Source organism: Bubalus kerabau, chromosome 6 (genome assembly GCF_029407905.1).
Source record: "Bubalus kerabau isolate K-KA32 ecotype Philippines breed swamp buffalo chromosome 6, PCC_UOA_SB_1v2, whole genome shotgun sequence".
Classification (NCBI taxonomy): domain Eukaryota; kingdom Metazoa; phylum Chordata; class Mammalia; order Artiodactyla; family Bovidae; genus Bubalus; species Bubalus kerabau.
The window spans coordinates 60426696-60444990 of NC_073629.1; the positions used below are offsets into that span (position 1 = coordinate 60426696).

The 18295-nt window shown below is 35.0% G+C and overlaps 1 protein-coding gene across 3 annotated transcripts in view; it reads right to left on the reverse strand.

The window, feature by feature from the left end:
* The window catches only part of PRKACB (protein kinase cAMP-activated catalytic subunit beta), a 148656-nt gene that overhangs the window by 48520 nt on the left and 81841 nt on the right, over window positions 1-18295 (reverse strand). For all 3 annotated transcript variants that reach the window (XM_055585348.1, XM_055585349.1, XM_055585347.1), the window contains 2 exons: window positions 11708-11769; window positions 9207-9335 (listed from right to left, as the gene is read on the reverse strand). In XM_055585348.1, coding sequence (XP_055441323.1) covers window positions 9207-9335; window positions 11708-11769 — 191 coding nt within the window. The remainder of the gene's footprint in view (window positions 1-9206; window positions 9336-11707; window positions 11770-18295) is intronic.

Genomic DNA, 18295 nt, shown 5'->3' on the forward strand with positions numbered 1-18295 from the left:
CCCTACTATTAATATGTTACAATCAATTTCTTCCTTTATGTTTGTTAATATTGGCTATATGTATTTGGCTGCTCCTATGGTTCTTCAGTCACTCAGCTGTGTCTGTCTCTTTGCAACCCCATGGACTGCGGCTCCTCTGTCCAAGGGATTTCCCAGGCAAGAATATTGGAGTGGGTTGCCATTTTCTTCTCCACTCCCATGGTAGGTGCATATACATTTATAATTGTCATTACTTCTTCTTGGATTAACCCCCTTTGTAATTCCCTCTTTGCCTCTTATTATAGTCATTGTTTTATACTCTATTTTGTCTTAATATAAATATTCCTATTCCAGTTTTCTTTTCATTTCCATTTGCATAGCATATTTTTTTTTTTACCATCTTTTCACTTACAGTCTGTGTGTGTCTTTTAGATTTGTAGTGAGTCTCTTGTAGGCAACATATACATAGGTTTTGTTTTCTCTTTTAATCCATTCAGCTTTTAGTCCATTTACACTTAACGTAATTATTGATAGGTATGTACTTATTGCCATTTGGGTAACTGTTTTCAGGTTTTATTTTGTTCCTTTCTTCTTTTGCTAACTTCCCTTGTGATTTGATATCTATCTTTAATGTTATGTTTGGATTCTTTCCTCTTTTTTGTGTGTCTGTATTACAGATTTTTGGTTTGTGGACACAAGTAGGTTTATACATAGAAATATATATATATATATAGTTACTTAAATCAATCATCTCTTAAATTTTAATGCATTCTAACAATCCCACATTTTTACTTCCCCCTGCTAAACATTTACAGAGAAGGCAATGGCACCCCACTCCAGTACTCTTGCCTGGAAAATCCCATGGATGGAGGAGCCTGGTGGGCCGCCGTCTATGCGGTCGCACAGAGTCGGACACGACTGAAGCGACTTAGCAGCAGCAGCTAAACATTTAATGTTTTTAGATGCCACAAAAGACCTATTAAAACTAATAAATTATTTCAGTAAGGTTTCACAATATAAAATATATACGAATATTTTGTTTTAATACACTAAAAACAAACTATCACAAAGAGAAATCAAAACAGTCCCACTTACAATTGCATCAAAAAAAAAAAAAAAAAGTAAAACATCCAGATAAATCTAACCAAGGAGATAAAAACCTGTACTTGGAAAATGAAAACACATTGATGAAATAAATTACAAATGACACAAACAAATGGGAAGACACACTGTGCTCATGGATTGGAAGACTTAATATTATTAAAATGGCCATACTACCCACAGTAATTTACAGATTCAATGCAATCTCTTATCAAAATACCAGTGGTGTTTTTCACAGAACTAGAATAAATAATTCTAAAATTTATTTGTAAACACAGCCCTGAATAGCCAAAACAATCTTGCAAAAGAAGAACAAAGCTGCAGGTATGCTTCCTGATTTCAAAGTATACTACAAAGCTATAGTAAACAAACAGTATGGTACTGGTATAAGGAAAGACAAACAGACCAACAAAACAGAATAGAAAGCTCAGAAATAAACCCATACTTATATGGTCAATTAATCTACCAATGAACAAGGCAAGAATCTACAATGGGGAAAAAGACAGTCTCTTCAATAAATACTGTTGGGAAAATTGAACAGCTATAAGCAAAAGAATCAAAGTGGATTATTTTCTCACACCATATACAAAATAAACTCAAAATAGATTAAAGACTATTGTAAGACCTGAAACTATAAAACACCTAGAAGAAAACACAGAAAGTATGCTCTTGATACTTGTCTCAGAAATATTTTTTTGGATATGTCTCCTCAAGCAAGGGAAGCAAAAACAAAAATAAACATATGGGACTACATCAAACTGAAAAGCTGGTGCACAGTAAAGGAAGCTATGAACAAAACAAGAAGACAGCCAACTAGATGAGGAAAATATCTGCAAACAATTATCTGATAAATGGTTAATATCCAAAATATACAAAAAACTCATACAACTGAATATCAAAAAACAATCAGATTGAAAAATGGGCAGAGGACTCAAAAACACATTTTTCCAAAGATGACATACAGAAAGTCAACAGGTACATGAAAAAATGTTCAATATCAGTAATTATCAGTTCAGTACAGTTCAGTTGCTCAGTTGTGTCCAACCCTTTGTGACCCCATGAATCACAGCACGCCAGGCCTCCCTGTCCATCACCAACCCCTGGAGTTCTCTCAAACTCATGTGCATTGAGTGGGTGATGCCATCCAGCCATCTCATCCTCTGTCGCTCCCTTCTCCTCCTGCCCCCAATCCCTCCCAGCATCAGGGTCTTTTCCAATGAGGGCCAAAGTATTGGAGTTTCAGCTTCAGCATCAGTCCTTCCAGTGAACACGTAGGACTGATCTCCTTTAGGATGGACTGGTTGGATCTCCTTGCAGTCCAAGGGACTCTCAAGAGTCTTCTCCAACACCAGTTCAAAAGCATCAATTCTTTGGCGCTCAGCTTTCTTCACAGTCCAACTCTCACATCCATACATGACCACTGGAAAAGCCATAGCTTTGACTAGACGGACCTTTGTGGGCAAAGTAATATCTCTGCTTTTGAATATGTTATCTAGGTTGGTCATAACTTTCCTTCCAAGGAGTAAGCGTCTTCCGACTTCATGGCTGCAATCACCATCTGCAGTGATTTTGGAGCCCCAAAAGGGAAATGCAAATCACAATCACAATGAGCTAACACCATATACCTATTAGAATGGCTATTATCAAAAAGACACAAATAACAACTGTTGGCAAGGACATGGAGAAAATGGAACCCTCCTGTACTGTTGATGGGAAGATAAATTGGTAAAGTCACTATGGAAACCAGTAATGGGGTTCTGCAAAAAATTAGAACTATTACATAATCCAGCAATTCCACTTCAGAGTATTTTTCTAAAGAACACAAAAACACTAATTCAAAAAGATATATGCACCTCTATGCTAACTGCAGTGTTATTTATAATAGCCAAAATATGGAAGTAACCTAAGTGTCCATTAATAGATGGATTGTTAAAGAAGATGGAATAAAATGGGATTGACTCAGCCATAAAAAAGAAGGAAATCTTGCCATTAGTGACAACATAGGTGGACTTAAGAGGGTATGAGGGTATTATGCTAAGTAAAATAAGTCAGACAAAGAAAAATACCGTTATGATGTCTCTTATATGTTGAATCTAAAAAACATATGAACAAACAAAACAAAATAGAAACAAACTCATAGATACAGAGAACTCAGAGTGGAAGGGGTTTGGTGGATGAGTGATACAGGTAAGGGAGATTAAGAGATACAAACTTTACTGCTGCTAAGTCGCTTAAGTCGTGTCCGACTCTGTACAACCCCATAGACGGCAGCCCACCAGGCCCCACCGTCCCTGGGATTCTCCAGGCAAGAACACTGGAGTGGGTTGCCATTTCCTCCTCCAATGCATAAAAGTGAAAAGTGAAAGTGAAGTCACCCAGTCGTGTCCGACTCTTAGTGACCCCATGGACTGCAGCCTACCAGGCTCCTCCATCCATGGGATTTTCCAGGCAAGAGTACTGGAGTGGGTTGCCATTGCCTTCTCTGATACAAACCTTAAGAGCTTACAAAAGAAAGAGTTACAAAATAAATGAGTCACAGGTATAAAGTACACCATAGGGAAAATATGCTCATTGTGCTGTACTTGGTTGGTCAATTAAGTCCAGATCTTTGCGACCCCATGGACTGTAGCCCACCAGGCTCCTCTGTCCATGGGATTTTCCAGGCAATAATACTGGAGCGGGTTATCATTTCCTCCTCTAGGGGATCTTTCTGAGCCAGGGATTGAACCTGCGTCTCCTGCATTGGCAGGTGGATTCTTTACCACTGAGCCACCTGTAATCAATAATATTACGATAACTTTGTGCAGTGACAGATGGTAATTAGATTTATTGTAGTGATCATTTTATAATGTATACAAATATCAAATCATTATGTTGTACACCTGTAACTAATATAGTATTTTAGGTCTATTATGCTTCAAACAAACAGATTTGAAACATTTTGTTGTTGTGCTAGCAAAACAAGTATACTAGTCACTTATCCTATCTCAGATCCAATTATCTCATCTAGATAATTAGGTTAAGAACTAGTTGAGATGGCTCTCTAAGAGCTCCATGCTCAGATTGTACAAATCAGGAGCAGAAAGTTCAAGGATGAGTTGAAGCTTGGACAAGAATACACAGGGAAAGCATACAGAACATGAAGTAGAAAGAGTGGATAGTCCAGACATTGAGATTAGCAATCTTTACAGATAAGACAGAAGAAAAAAAAATAGAACAAAATATGAAAAAGCACATGAAAAAGAAGAGCCCAGAGAGAAAACAGTATAATCAGGAGCATAGGGTTCCAGAAGTCCAGGGACAAGACGGTTTTAAGAGAGCAGTCTGTACAGTTACAGGTTCTAAAAAAGTCACATAAGATGAGCAAAAACAGTCCACTGGACTTGGTGATTAAGTCACTGGACTGGTGACCCATGGTAATGTTATTTCAGTAGAGTAGCAAGAAGTAGGAGATAAACAAGGAGGCAGCTAAATTGTTGTGGGTTAAAGATTAAAAGGAAGTGGGTTAGTGGGCAGGGTGATTAAACTATTTTTTCAAGAAGCATAGCTAGAAAAGATATGTGAAAGAGGGCAGAAGACAAAGATGCACAAATGTGTGTATGAGTGTATTTAATTTTAGAGACTTAAGTCATTACTCCTTTTCATGTTAGAAGTTAGTTTTGTTTTTGTTTTAAAGTAGAGGTTGGACTGAAACCTCAAACCAGTCTAATGTTGTGTTGTCCAACATGGTAGCCACTAACCACATGAGGTTATTTAACACTTGAAAGGTGCCAAGTTGAAGGGCAATGTACTGTTAGTGTAAAATAAACATCAGATTTTGGAACTTGATATGAAAAAAAGAATACAAAACACCTCAGTAATTTTTATGTTAATTACATATGGCAATGATAGTATTTTAGATACCTCGGGCTAAATAAAGTTCTATTAATTAAGATTAATTTTTACTTTTTTAAAAATGGAGCTACTAAAAACCTTAAAATGACATATGTGCCTCACATTGTATTTCTGTTGAATACTACTAGTTTTATCCACCATCTATAACCCTGATTACTAGCTAAGTACTGTTTCCTCCATATTTTCCTATCTACTCCAATAAGCCAAAATGTCATTCTTGGGTACATAACGTCTGTAAGATAATAATAAATCAAGATTTGCCATTTTTCTTTGACTTTCCTTCAATCATGATTACTAGAAAAATAGAAGCTTAATATTTAAAGCATGAATAATTCAGACATTCTGATTCATTTGTGTGTGCTCAGTCATGTTCAGCTCTTTGCAATCCCATGGACTGTGGTCCACCAGGCTCCTCTGTCCATGGAATTTTCCAGGCAATAATACTGCAGAAGGTTGCTATTTCCTACTCTAGGGGATATTCCTGTACTAGGGATCAAACCAACATCTCCTGCATCTCAGGCAGATTCTTTACCACTTAGCCACCTGGGAAGACCTTCTAATTCATTAGGTAGTGGCAATATATTATGAATATTCAAATTTAATTTTTAATTATTTTTTAGCTATAACTGATATATAACATTATTAGTTTAACGTGTACAATATAAACATTTGATATTTGTTACAGTATGCAGGTTTTCAAATTTTTCCCTGCTTAACTTACATTTTAAATTAAACAACTCAATCATGTTAAACAACAAGGCTTCAACTGTCAATTAAAATAAGTCATAAAATAAATCACTAAATTTCTGTTACCTCAATCTAAGGATCTAGTAATTGGTCCCTGAATTTCTCCACAAGACAAAATGTAATAGAGATGCTTGTTCTTTACGTACAGAATTCACTATTTTGTTAGAAAATATATACAAACCTATTATGTATAAATTATTATTGAAATAATAATGTATCCCCGTGGGGAAATTAACAAGATGGCAACAGTCAGGCTCTCTCACCCCATGCTCTCTAGCCGTCTCACCCTATGATCTGTCAACAATGACTTTGCACCATTAAATAACAGCTGAGATCACTTATAGCACTACTCATGCATGTTATAAGATACTTGCTTGGTCACTGGCAATTTTGTGCGGTATGCCTGTATGAGCTTCACATGAAAGCACTGGCTTCTGCTGCTTTGGGGCTACTCTGGGGCAGCATCATGATTATGTTATGTGAGATTATGTTCTGGCTACATTATGGTTATGTTGTGGCTGCTTCTATGACTGCTGCGTCAGCCAGAGGAGAGGCTATGTTATGGCCACTGTGTGAGCCAGGAGAGAATAAATGTGTCTGCAATTCTTACAGCTCCTCGTGTCTTCTTCCAGCCTCTTAGCTAAAGCCTTGCCTACCCTGAGTTCAGTGAACAGTGTGAACAGAATCAGCGATACAATCCGCATACACTCAAACTATTACCTTTGTGTGCCATATAGTCACAATAAATAGGAATGCAAGTTAAATGTGACAATAAAATCATCTGAAGGTGTCAGTTCAGATCGGTTGCTCAGTTGTGTCCAACTCTTTGTGACCCCAAGGACTGCAGCACGCCAGGCCTCCCTGCCCATCACCAACTCCCAGAGCTTACTCAAACTCATGTCCAGAGTCGGTGATGCCATCCAAGCATCTCATTCTCTGTTGATCCCTTCTCCTCCTGCCTTCAATCCTTCCCAGCATCAGGGTCCTTTCAAATGAGTCAGTTCTTTGCATCAGGTGGCCAGAGTATTGGAGTTTCAGCTTCAGCATCAGTCCTTGCAATGAATATTCAGGACTGATTTCCTTTAGGATCGACTGGTTGAATTTCCTTGCTGTCCAAGGGACTCTCAAGAGGGTTCTCCAACACCACAGTTCAAAAGCAACAGTTGTTCGATGCTCAGCTTTCTTTATAGCTCAACTTTCACATCCATACACGACTACTGGAAAAGCCATAGCTTTGACTAGATGGACCTTTGTTGGCAAAGTAATGTCTCTGCTTTTTAATATGCTGTCTAAGTTGGTCATAACTTTTCTTCAAAGGAGCAAGTGTCTCTTAATTTCATGACCACAGTCACCATCTGCAGTGATTTTGGAGCCCCCCAAAATAAAGCCTGTCACTGTTTCTACTATTTCCCCATCTATTTGCCATGAAGTGATGGGACCAGATGCCATGATCTTAGTTTTCTGGATGTTGAGTTTTAAGCCAACTTTTTCACTCTCTTTCACTTTCATCAAGAGGCTCTTTAGTTCTTCACTTTCTGCCATAAGGGTGGTGTCATCTGCATATCTGAGGTTATTGATATTTCTCCCTGCAATCATGATTCCAACTTGTGCTTTATCTAGTCCAGCATTTCTCATGATGTACTGCATATAAGTTAAATAAGCAGGGTGACAATATACAGCTTTGACGTCCTCCATTCCCGATTTGCAAACAGCCTGTTGTTCCATGTCCAGTTCTAACTGTTGCTTCTTGACCGGCATACAGGTTTCTCAGGAGGCATGTAAGGTGGTCTGGCATTCTCATCTCTTTAATAATTTTCCACAGTTTGTTGTGATCCACACAGTCAAAGGCGTTGGCTTTAGTCACTAAAGCAGAAGTAGATATTTTTCTGGAACTCTCTTGCTTTTTCGATGATCCAACGGATGTTGGCAATTTGATCTCTGGTTCCTCTGCCTTTTCTAAGTCCAGTTTGAATATCTGGAAGTTCACGGTTCACGTACTGTTGAAGCCTGGTGTCAATGTAAGTCATTCTAGTGCATGTGTTTAATAATTCAGCTGATAAAACGCAAATTTACTCTTCAGGTAAATAACAATGAATACACTAATATCATTGCTTTAGATTCCATGTATAAACAATATCACGTAATATTTCTTTCTCTGTTTGACTTATTTCACTAGTATGATAATCTCTAGGTCCATCCTAGACTTAGATACTGCAAATGGCATTATTTCATTACTTTTATGGCTGAGTAAATACCCCATCATGTACATATATACCACATCTTTATTCATCTGCTGATGGACATTTACGTTGCTTCCATTTCTTGGCTACTGTAAATAGTGCTGCAAAGAACACTGGGGTGCATCTGCCTTTTCAAATTATGGTTTCCTCTGGATATATACCCAGAAGTAGGATTGCAGGATCATATGGAATCTCCATTTTTAGTTTTTTAAGGAACCTTAATACTGTTCTGACTCTGATGCTGGGAGGGATTGGGGTCAGGAGGAGAAGGGGACGACAGAGGATGAGATGGCTGGATGGCATCACTGACTCGATGGACGTGAGTCTGAGTGTACTCCGGAAGTTGGTGATGGACAGGGAGGCCTGGCGTGCTACGATTCATGGGGTCACAAAGAGTCGGACATGACTGAGTGACTGATCTGATCTGATCTGAATATGTAATTATAAATACTGAGTATCCTTTCACATGCCTATTGGCCATCTGTATGTCTTCTTTTCAGAAATATCTATTTACATTTCCACCTATTTTTGATCGGATTTTATATACATATATATTGAGCTATATAAGCTATTTGTATATTATGGAAATTAATTTTTGGCAGTCAAACATCATTTGCAAATATTTTATACCACTCTGTAGGTTGTCTTTTTATTTTATGGTTTCCTTTGCTGTATAAAAGCTTTAAATAAGTCCCATTTGTTTATTTTTGTCTTTATTTCCAATACTCCAAGAGATGGAGCCAAAAAATATTAATGTAATTTATGTTAAAGAGTGTTCTGCCTAGAGGTTATCACACTAAGTGAAGTAGGCAAGGTAGATAAAGACAAATATCACATTATATCACTTACTTGTGAAATCTAAAAACATAATACAAATGAATTTATTTACAACACAGAAATAGGCTCACAGACATAGAAAGCAAATAGAAAACAAACTTATGGTTACCAACGGGGAAAGCTGGGGGATAAACTGAGAGTTTGGGATTAAAAAATATACACTAATAAATATAAAATAGATTACCAACAAGAACCTGTATAGTACAAGAACTATACTCAATATCTTGTAATAACCTGTAATGGGAAAGAATCTAAAAGAGAAAAAATATATATATAACATATAAAACGGAATCACTTTGCTGTATACCTGAAGTTAACACAACATTGTAACAGCATTGTATTTCAATTTAAAATTTAAAAACGTTTTAAGAAATTCCAAAAGAAAACCAGACGAATGAATACACTAACCTTCTGCTTATCTAAGATCTTCATGGCATAATACTGTTCAGTGGCTTTGTGTTTCACCAACATGACTCTTCCAAATGAACCTGTTCCAAGGGTTTTTTTCCTTTCAAAATCCTCCAGCCCAGCATTATTCTAAATATACAGGAAAAAATAAATTTTATAATTAGAAAGATTCATAAGAAGAATATGATAACTATAATAGACTTAATAATATATTATCAGAATAGATAATTTATAACTATCCATTTAAAAACAATATAAAAAGACTACAGAAATTCCAGTTTATTGATTCTGTTTTTCCCTTTGAATAAGAAAGGATCTTACATTTGAGGAGAGACTTATATCGTAAACAAAGAGTAATAGTAATGTGAGGAAATAAGATCCTCAGTTGAAATATAAAAGGTCACATTCCGATATGAATTCATAGTACTGGATTTATAATAAATTAGATACATATTTTGATAAATAAAAAGTGACCAGAAGTATGCAATCATGGAAGCCACACAGTGCATTTGCAAAAAAAATTGTAACGAATAGATAAGCTGAGCATCAGTCATTTCACCAGTTACCTCTGAAGAAAGCCCTGTCTTACTATTCTTTCTATGTCTTTCTATCCTTATATAACTAGATAATAACAGCATGAGAGATCCAAATAATTTTCTCTGATGTGATAATAACCCTGTATTACCTTAAAAAGTAACAATAAGGTAAAAAGAATTCCTCACTCCCACAAAGATAACCAAAAGTTGGAATCCCAGAACAATAATCAGTCTCTTTTTCTCCTTGAATAGATGCTTTGTTACAAGCAAAATGTCTTTCTTTGGCTTTAACTATAGCATAGAAGCAAAAAATTGGAGGCATCAATCTACTGAATTTGTTGCTGCCACAACAGAATGAAGATTACAGGGAACAAATTATGCGCTTAATAGCATCAAACAGTAACTGCTGACCCATTTGTTTAATAGGTTTTCATTATAAATATCTTCATGAAAATCTTGGAAAAAATAATTCCAAGGAGCAGTCTGTATAGCATTAAGCTTGAGAAATATATGATGCAATATGGTTCTTTTATAAGTAAGGAATTTGAATTGCTACTGGAATTCACTGTAGTTGAACTTAATCTTTTGCAAATCAAACCTTGCCTTTGCTCAGAGCTTCTTAGTAAATCATTAAGGAGAAAGCAAGTGACTCTAAGTTTTTATTTATAAAACTTGTATTCATTCCTATTTCTCAATTTTAAATTGCTATGAGATTCTGTATCAATACAGAAAAAAAGTCCTTATAATTGTTTGAATTAATTAACTTTATGGATTAATATTTAATTTTTGGTTTTATCAACAATGGATTGAAATGTTTAATAAAATTCCCAAATTAATAATGAAAATAAACATTATTAATAGAAAACAGAATATCTCTTTCTGCCAGTCATTGCTTTTCATACAAATATGACATCTTCCTCACCTCCCTGGAGAAGGCAATGGCACCCCACTCCAGTACTCTTGCCTGAAAAATCCCATGGATGGAGGAGCCTGGTAGGCTGCAGTCCATGGGGTCACTAGGAGTCGGACACGACTGAGTGACTTCACTTTGACTTTTCACTTTCATGCATTGCAGGAGGAAATGGCAACCCACTCCAGTGTTCTTGCCTGGAGAATCCCAGGGACGGGGGAGCCTGGTGGGCTGCCGTTTATGGGGTCGCACAGAGTCAGACACGACTGAAGCGACTTAGCAGCAGCAGCAGCCTCACCTCCCTTAATGTTTCAAAGTAGACAATGTCTAACTTCTTTTAATCATCAGAGTGACTGTGTTTTATGGCTCATGCTCTACATCTTGGTAATGATAGCATCTTATTAAAACAAAACATTTTACCTAGAATTAAATATTTTTTAGTGAAAAAATATTTGAAAAGGATTTTTATGCTAGGAAAAAAGTTTTTAAAATTTAAACTGCTACTAAAAGTCATTAATTATTTATAAAAATAGATTCAAAAAAGTTTTTGTCAAGTATAGATGGTTCTTCTTATATACAGTTTTTAGATCTTAATTAAGATCTAAAGTACTTAAATTATATTGAACTTAACCCATCTAAACATTTATGAATCTTTGTGTACTTGGTATGTTGTCAATAGCCAAGTATTTGTGATTAAGAATTTGAAACTATACAATATGATCCCTGTCATAATTCATAAAAATAATAAATATTCTATCAAAGACATAAATCAAAATTACTATCAGAAACTATAAACAGTTTGTAGGAACTTGGAACTAGTTTCAAAATGTACCATCGGGTATTATATTGGAAATTAGTTCCTTTTCCAATTTAGGTATACATAAAATTAGTAATGAATCAAAACCTAATGTTATAACAAAATTCTTACATTCAGCTTATATTTATTGATGCTACTTGGAAATTAAGTTTTCCAAAATAGTAAGTTATTTAGGCAAGTATCATGATTTTACTTAAAGCGAGATTTTAAATCACAGAAAATTTTAAATGTTCCTTACCGGAGCAGGATTTTCCCATTTTTTTAAAAAGTCTTCTTTGGCTTTGGCTAGAAACTCTTTCACTGAAAATATATTAAAAAAAATTGACTTGTAAGAATATTCATACTACGTATATATTACACATAAGTATACTTGTTTAAAAAACATAGACTTAGGTTAACTATGGTTGTCACGAAACATATATTCACAACCATGGTATATTAGAGAGCTATTTAGTTTCTTTAAAGAAGAAGTAAACATTTTCTCAAGTTTCTAAGAATATTTAATTCTGTTCTATATGAAGGTCACTTTGATAATAATCTAATAATAAAAATATGGTTCCTGAAAACATACCTGAAAATAATGAAAAATGTTAGAAATGAATACAGGGCAAAATACTTACTGTAAAAAAAAGCCACCAGATAGTAACAGAGCCTTTAAACATATAAGTGAAAACATCTATAGAATGTGAATTTATTCATTTATGGAATTTCAAAAATAATTGACTTTGATAAAGGGCTGTTTTCAGGCATAAGGATTTACATTATTAGATTTGTATCCTCTCTACTAAAGGTAGAGAGAAAGAGGGAAAACCACAGACTAACACAAGAATAGCCACAAAGACTTAAAAATAAAACAACCAAAAAACCCAAACAGCTTAAAAATCTCATTCTAAATTGGGAGCAAAACTAAATGCCTGAATGCTTAATTCATAATGTAAACTAAAGTAAAGTAATTCAAAATCAGATGGTTATATAGTGATCAATAATAGTCACATTATTTTATTGAGCTGTGGTTTGAAGTTTTAGATTTGCTAAATGATGAAACACTTAAAAGAATTCTTTTTCATAGTCTTCCCACAAAGCTATTAACAGTGACTTCTGTTTACAAAAGAACTTCAGGGTTTTAGAAACAAATAGGAAAGAAATTCCAGAGATATAAAATGGCATTAACAAAATCTATCATTGTTCCCATAGTTAAGTTTGAGATAAAAACGTAACTACAAAAGAAGTAAATCTTTTAGTCTTTCTTTTTTGGGGAAGGGAGAGTTCCCAATATTCCTCTGATATCTGAATCTATAAAGAAACAAGAAAATAGTATTTAAATAGTGTTTAAACAGTAAAGGGCAAAAAAGTGGCACATTGGCATTTATTTCAGAAGTTATAAGAATGATGAAAGGGATGATAAACAGACAAAATTAAAGTTCAAGTGAGGGGTTCACAAATAATTTAATAAGATCATCTACTGATATAGTGGTATTAAACTACTATTTAAGTAAGATATTTAAGATATACATTCCCCTGATGAAGTACCTTTGGCAAAACACCAACATCAAGAGGCCTGTTGACATTTGCTTTGAGATTTCAAAATGGTGTTAAGAGGCACCAAAAGCAGACATTAGTTTTATGTAACACTCACTAGTGTGCATGTCTGAAGATAGTATTTTACTACTTTATATAAACTGTCACTTGTATTTTGCTGTAAAATACTCTCAAAATGCCTATTTTAGGAAATGAGAAAAATAATTTTTAAAATTAGAATCTTTACATTGTATAAAAATCTCATTCACCAAAACAATGAATCAAATAATTGCACCTAATTATGCACATATGATCTAATTTCTCCCAAGGGTGGATTTGGGGCGTGGGAAATTATTACATTTTCTTTGACTTTAGGAAGGTTCAAGTCATCCTACTTCTAAAACTTAATGTACTAGTTACAATGGAAGAAGAGTGGTTTTGAAAAATTTTTCTTTTCTTTTTTGCATAAAACAGATATATCTGCACATGGCATTGACTTGGAAATGACAGCTACAAAATAAGTTAAAAACATAATTTATTGCTAAATGCAACTGTGGCTTTTAAGAAACAACTTGTGATTCCCAAAATATACCCCTGATTTCTTTTGAAAAATATTTTTAGTTATCTTCTATCTATAGAACTTTTTGCATATCAAATTGCAGTATAAACTCTCCAGATGCCTGCATGAGTATAGATAATTTGGAGACATGGAAGAAAATCAGGAAAAGAAAAAAGAATCCCTAACATCCTGTTTCAGCTTCTCCTGTCACTTTTTGCTAATTGGATCTTGAGTTAAAAAAAGTAACTGGTCAAAGGAAGGACTGGCAGTATTTGCCAAAGATGGTAAGTTGAAGGAAAATTTCCTTTTTCCTGCTTGGTGAATAAACTAAAGGAGAAATTTTAAGTACTGCTTAATTTCATGCTCTAATAGGATATTCAGGAAAATCTTTGAAATACATCAGTGTTCTGAGTTTACTGTCAAGTAATACTGTAGAAAGTAAATAACAATTCTCATAAAGGCCTTATATGAAAATTATCAGAAACTATGTGAATTAAAGATGTTGAATTTTACAAATTATTTCAACATAAAAGAGATTCCCTTTTAGAGTAAGGATAAGCCTTAATTATAATGTCATTAGATAGTTCCACAAAGACAATCTTGTTCCTGAAACACTTTTTGTCACATAAGTATATATATATACACATACACAAATCTCTAGTTTATGTGTGGACTATTTAGATACAAAGATGACATAGTTAACTCTTTGTAAAAGTATTAGTTAACCAAAATATATATTTTATAAATATAAACAAATAATATTTCACAACATGCTAGATTAGGAATAATTCTAAAACAATAGGTAATCTAGAGCCACATATATTTGCTTTGCATTTTATTATTTTTACACAGTGGTAAACTTTACTTTCTAAATATTTATCTCCAGTTATTTTTAAAGCTTATAACCACTGATGGTGTGTGTGTGCTAAGTCACTTCAGTCATTCAGAGTGTTTGCAACCCTATGGACTGCAGCCTGCCAGGTTCCTCTGTCCATGAGACTTTACAGGCAAGAATAATGGAAGGTGAAAGTCACTCAGTCGTGTCCGACTCTTTGCTACCCCATGGACTATACAGTCCATGGAATTCTCCAGGCCAGAATACTGGAGTGGGTAGCTTTTCCCTTCTCCAGAGGATCTTCCCAACCTAGGGATTGAACCCTGGACTCCTGCATTGCAGGCAGATTCTTCACCAGCTGAGCCACAAGGGAAGACCAAGAATACTGGAGTGGGCAGTGTATCCTTCTCCAGGGGACACTGGCATGGGTTGCCATTTCCTACCCCAAAAGATTTTCTCAACCACTAGGATCAAATCTACATTTCTTGTGTCTCCTGGTATTGGTAGGCAGATTCTTTACCATTAGCTCCACCCAGGAAGTTCTCACATGTGTTGAGCTCCAAAGCCTGTGGCTGTAGCAGGATATCACAATGATTTAATTAAGTTTAAATGTAGATATGGCTTATGGGCTTCCCAGGTGGCACAGTAGTAAAGAATCTGCCTGCCAATACAGGAGACACAAGAGACATGGGTTCAATCCCTGGGTTGGAAAGATACCTTGGAGGTGGGCATGGCACCCCACTCCAGTATTCTTACCTGGAGAACACCATGGACAGAGAAGCCTGGAGGGCTAAGGTCCATAGGGTCACAAAGAGTCAGACACAACTGAAGTGACTTAACACGACATACATATGTGCTGTAAAACTGGTTCTAATACTTCTTAGTAATCATAAATACCTATTTAAAAACACAGTGATTTCTAACCCTCCTTAGGAAAAATCATCTCAACAAAGGATTTTTCTGCAAATATATTTTGTTCTGTGTGCTGTGCTTAGTCGTGTCCAACTCTTTGCAACCCCATGGACAGTAGCCAGCAAGGCTCCTCTGTCCATGGGGATTCTCTAGGCAAGAATACTGGAGTGGGTTGCCAGGCCCTCCTCCAGGGGATCTTCCCAATGGAAAGATTGAATCCAATCCTCTCGCATTGCAGGCGGATCCTTTATGGTCTGAGCCACCAGAGAAGCCCAAGAATACTGGAGTAGGTAGCCTATCCCTTCTCCAGGGGAACTTCCCGACCCAGGAAATGAACTGGGGCCTCCTGCATTGCAGGTGGATTTTTTTACCACCTGACCTACCTGGGAATGGTCAATAATGGAGCAAGCTAGGTGCTAAAAAAAATGAAGACACCAAAAATTAACTCAATTTCTTCCCAGAAGTATATACTTCAATTATATTTATTTTCCAAATAAAGTTTGCTTTTTCTCTCTTCTCAGTTTAAGAAGTGAGCGTACCAAATGAATATATATGTTCACCTAGGGTTGATTTGTAGAAATATTTACCCCTATTCATGAGATGAAGGAAGTGATAATTTTTATGAACATCCACAAGTACATTAAAAGAAACTTAATTCTTACCACCCTCAAAGTAATTTGAATATATTTACACATAGGCTATTGTTAAAAATTTGAGTTCATTTTAAACATTAGGAAAATTTATTAAAAATTTAAGTGTGGAATATTCCATGTTATGAAAATCAAGTATGAAATATTTTATGTTATTCAGATAATTCTGCAATGTTTCACTAATTATAGGTAGTATATTTATTTATTAGGCAGTTTTTGGTTCTGTGTTGCTGCTAGATTCGAGACTGCTACCCATTATAAAAAGAGCATGTTGTTAGTTACAGTATGCCGTTATGCAACATTTAAAGGAGGTTATCATTCACGTTTTATAAGAAATGTTTAGAAATCTTTTATGGTACAAATTACAACTACTCCAGATAGTGAATTCTCCAGTTTTCTTTGTAACGAGATAAATGTCACCTCCCTCTTTTACAGTAAAAAGACAATTTTATTTAACTTCTTTTAATGGGTGTCAGAAAATAGAAGAGAAACAGAAAATAGGACAAAATAGAATATAAACTTCCTAGGGTAAATACCCAATTAAAATATTAGCTGTCTTTTTTTTTTTTTTTTTCAAAATTTACAATAGCATAATTATCTTCCAAAAACCTTTCATTAACCTGGGTTATTTAAGTGGTGTGTGCTTATCAGTTTTGTGCTACCCTCTATATAAAGTGTACCATGTACACTATTTCACAGTACTATATGTTGTTTCTAAAATATCATATAAGAAACTATAATATAAATCATTTCTGTAGATAAAACTCAACACAAAACTAAATAAGCCATTTCTTTCAACTAAAATATTTTATTAACTCAATATTTTATAAAAATATAACTATATTAATAGCATAACAACTTGCAAACAACCAAATAAAAAGTCTTGAAAGGTAACATTTGTTTTATTAAAAGTAGTTGCCTACCAGATACTTCTGAAGACGAGCAAGCTTGTATCCGAAAAATAAACAATGATTAAATGACACAGGACAGCATATTAGCATGAAATCACCTATACACATTTTCATAGAAAATTTTGTACAGAATAAAGTATTAATGTAGAAACAATTATTTGACTGAATATATTCAAATAGAATATTTTAGGATTAAATGGTAAGGAAATAAAATCAATAATAGCTGTTTAGTGCCAACATCAATACTAATTTTCTAATTTTCCTTAAGATCACAACTAAAAGTTTAACTCCTCATAGCAATTGCACTAATAAAACTAAATTTAAATATACGTCCTATAACCACTGCAGTGCTATCTCTGGACTTTTGTTCTTTATTCAAAACTTCACTGTAGGCAAAGACACTGAACTGTAATACTTCGTTAAGTCCCTTCTGAGAGACAAATAATGTCTTCCAGACAAACAGTGTCTTCATTGGTGCTGTTTTAACCATCTTCTTAACATTTGTAGAGCATTGTTCAATGGTACCAGAAACTGAGTCACAATTGGGGAAACACAATAAAGCATAAACATATCGCTACTATTAAGCAGATGAGAAGCTAAAGGGGAGATAGATGAACCACTGTAATGGAATGTGACAAGGATTACAACTAAGAAATCTATAGGTGCTAGTCTTGTGCAAAAGAGGAAATTCTTGGGTAGTAAGTTAAGTCATAAAAGATGATGTGGCATTTGTGCTGAATCCTGAAGGATAAACAGTTCCTCTGGCAGATAAAGTTGAGGAGGAGGACAGGCTGGGATGATCTTGAATAAAAGGCATGGAGGAAAGAGCATGGTTTATTCAGGAAATGGCAACAGACTTGAGGAGAGGGTAAAGGTGTACAGCAGCAGTGGCAAATGAATGCATAGCAAGAAAGTGCCCAGTCAGGCAGGTAGCTGTTTACCACAGCAACACTTTACAATGTGTGGGAAGGAACAGGAATAAACTGTTATTCCCAATTGCTATACTCTACTTCTGGGAAACAGGAGGCAAGATAACTTGCTGAAGAATGAGGGGAACCAGATAGAGTAAGCAGGAATACCAGTGGAGATTGCAGGTCTGAATATTTTAAATCTTGATGGCATACATTTAGGGAATAGGGGAAGGAGCTGTCCCTCTAAAATTTTCTATTAGGGAAAGACTAAGTATTTGGTACTATAAGCAATTGTTTCTTACTAGTATCTTTTCTTATAATAAGTTAAAAAATTTTTTACTGAGCAAATTATAATTCATGGACCTCCCTCCCTAATCTCTTTGTAATTAAATTATTTTCATTTTCATTCTTTACCTAAATAAAAGCATATTCTATTTGACTTATTCAGTGTATGTCAGAAAGCACAAAATAGGATGGGAATGAAGGTAAATTACCTATGAAAATACCAAGTTCTATCAACAAATAACAGT